General features: G+C 59.9%; 1 protein-coding gene across 1 annotated transcript; it reads left to right on the plus strand.

Annotated features, from left to right (window-relative positions):
* The first annotated feature begins 311 nt into the window (after positions 1–311).
* SOX1 (SRY-box transcription factor 1) lies at positions 312–2268 on the plus strand. The gene has a single exon (XM_048080783.2). It carries the CDS (start codon positions 350–352, stop codon positions 1472–1474), a length of 1125 nt encoding a protein of 374 aa, XP_047936740.1. The 5' UTR covers positions 312–349; the 3' UTR covers positions 1475–2268.
* The last annotated feature ends 312 nt before the right edge of the window (positions 2269–2580 follow it).

The following is a 2580-nucleotide window of genomic DNA, read 5'->3' on the forward strand; positions in this document are numbered from 1 at the left end:
AGAGGAGGGGTGTGCGCGTGTGTGCCGGGAGAGCTGAGCGAGCGAGCGAAGCAGGAGGAGAGCCGCCGGGCGCTCGGCAAGCTCCGCTCCTTCCTTCCCTCCCTCCCTCCCCGGCGGCCAAGTGCTGCAGCAAGTTTTGCCGAGCACCTGTGCGAGCAGCTCCGAGCCCGGTCCCCCCGAGGGGGCTGCGAGAGGGGCAAGGTGCCCGCCGGCGGGGCCGAGCCCGCGCTGCCTCCCTCCCGCTTTCCTCTCCGCCTTCGCCTTCGCCTGGCTCCCGTTCGCCTCGGCTCCTCTATGTCCGATCCGCTTTCCGCGCCCGGCGCCGGAGGAAAGTGACAAAGCTTCGTGAATGTACAGCATGATGATGGAGACGGACTTGCACTCCCCCGGCGGAGCCCAGGCCCCCGGCAGCCTCTCGGGGCAGAGCGGAGCGGGAGGAGGCGGCGGCGGCGGCGGCGGCGGCGGCGGGGGCAGCAAAGGCGGCCAGGACCGGGTGAAGCGCCCCATGAACGCCTTCATGGTGTGGTCGCGGGGCCAGCGGCGGAAGATGGCCCAGGAGAACCCCAAGATGCACAACTCGGAGATCAGCAAGCGCCTGGGCGCCGAGTGGAAGGTGATGTCGGAGGCCGAGAAGCGGCCCTTCATCGACGAGGCGAAGCGGCTGCGGGCGCTGCACATGAAGGAGCACCCGGATTATAAATACCGGCCCCGGCGGAAGACCAAGACGCTGCTCAAGAAGGACAAGTACTCGCTGGCCGGGGGGCTGCTGGGCGCCGGCTCGGCCGGGGGCGGCCCGGCGGGCGTCGGCGTGGGCATGGGCGTCGGCGTCAGCCCCGGCGGCGTCGGGCAGCGCCTGGAGAGCCCCGGCGGCACGGCCGGCGGCGGCTACGCGCACATGAACGGCTGGGCCAACGGCGCCTACCCGGGCTCGGTGGCGGCGGCGGCGGCGGCGGCGGCGATGATGCAGGAGGCGCAGCTCGCCTACGGCCAGCACCCGGGCGGCGGGGGGCACCCGCACCACCCGCACCCGCACCACCCGCACCACCCGCACAACCCGCAGCCCATGCACCGCTACGACATGGGCGCGCTGCAGTACAGCCCCATCTCCAACTCGCAGGGCTACATGAGCGCCTCGCCCTCGGGCTACGGCGCCCTGCCCTACGGCTCCCAGCCCCACCAGAACTCGGCGGCGGCGGCGGCGGCGGCGGCGGCGGCGGCGGCCGCCTCCTCGGGGGCGCTGGGCGCGCTGGGCTCGCTGGTGAAGTCGGAGCCCAGCGTGAGCCCGCCCGTCACCTCGCACTCGCGGGCCCCGTGCCCCGGGGACCTGCGGGAGATGATCAGTATGTACTTACCGGCCGGGGAAGGCGGCGATCCGGCGGCCGCCGCCGCCCAGAGCCGGCTCCACTCCCTGCCCCAGCACTACCAGAGCGCCAGCACGGGGGTCAACGGCACCGTCCCCTTGACGCACATCTGAGCCGGCACCGGCATCGGCACCGGTCCCGGCACCGGCAACGGGAGCGGCGGAGGCGGGCACCGGCCCCGGCCCCGGCCCCGGCACGGGGCCGCCCCGCGGGACTGCGCCCCGCCGCCGCCGCCGCCTCCCGCTTGCCCCCCGGCCGCCCGCCTCGCCCCGGCTCCTCGGCTCTCCGGCCCCGATCCCCCCCTCTTATTTTTGCCTTTTATTCCCATTCCTTCCCGCCCTCCCCCTCCCGCCTTTCTTTTTTTTTCTTCCTTTTTTTCTTTTCTTTCTTTTTGTACAGAAAAGAAATGTTTTGATGTTCTTGTAATAATAATAATAAATAATAATAATAATAACGAGAGAGAAAAAAAGGTAACGGTTGCTTTACTTACCTTTTTTTTTTTTTTAGGAGGACTAGTTTATGAAACTAGTTTTAGACTGAACTTCTGTGTTTTATCGAGACTTTTTGTACAGTATTTATCATTCACCCAAGAGACATAGAGCGTTTATTTGCAAAAGAGGAGAGAAAGAGAGAGAGAGAGAGAGAGAGAGAGAGAGAGAGAGGAAACACGGCAATGAAAAGACAAAAAAAATATATCAATAATAGCCACACAAAGTTCTAGGCGATGCCAACTTTTATACCGCGCAGAACCGCTACGATTTCATTCACGGATCGCTTCTTGCGAAGGCTTTTTCCTGCCTAATTAAGTCGAAGCTGATGGGGAAACAGTTCTCATTTATTACTCATGTACTAAAGCAAATCCAAAACAACACTTAAAAGTTTTTGTAGGTGTTCTCGCGTTTTTGTTTTGTTCTGTTCTGTTTCGTTTGTTTATTTATAAAACTTTTTTTTCCTTTTTGAGGCTGCAATGTTTTATTTTTCTGGGTTTTGTAAAACTTTATTGTATCTGGATATTTTTTGTTTGATTGTTTTCTCTTTGGTTTTGTTTTTTTTTTCCTTTTTTTTTTGTATCATTTCTTGTAAATGCATTGTGAAATAATTTTTATTTAGGCGTTACGAGGGAATTCAGATTGTGTATATAGTTTACTAAAAAGCCTTTCTGCTAAACAGAAATCCTAAGGATGCGTTCAATTTTGAGTTAAATAAATTTCAAAGCGGA

The sequence above is a fragment of the Anser cygnoides genome, chromosome 1 (genome assembly GCF_040182565.1).
Source record: "Anser cygnoides isolate HZ-2024a breed goose chromosome 1, Taihu_goose_T2T_genome, whole genome shotgun sequence".
In the NCBI taxonomy this organism is placed as follows: Eukaryota; Metazoa; Chordata; class Aves; order Anseriformes; family Anatidae; genus Anser; species Anser cygnoides.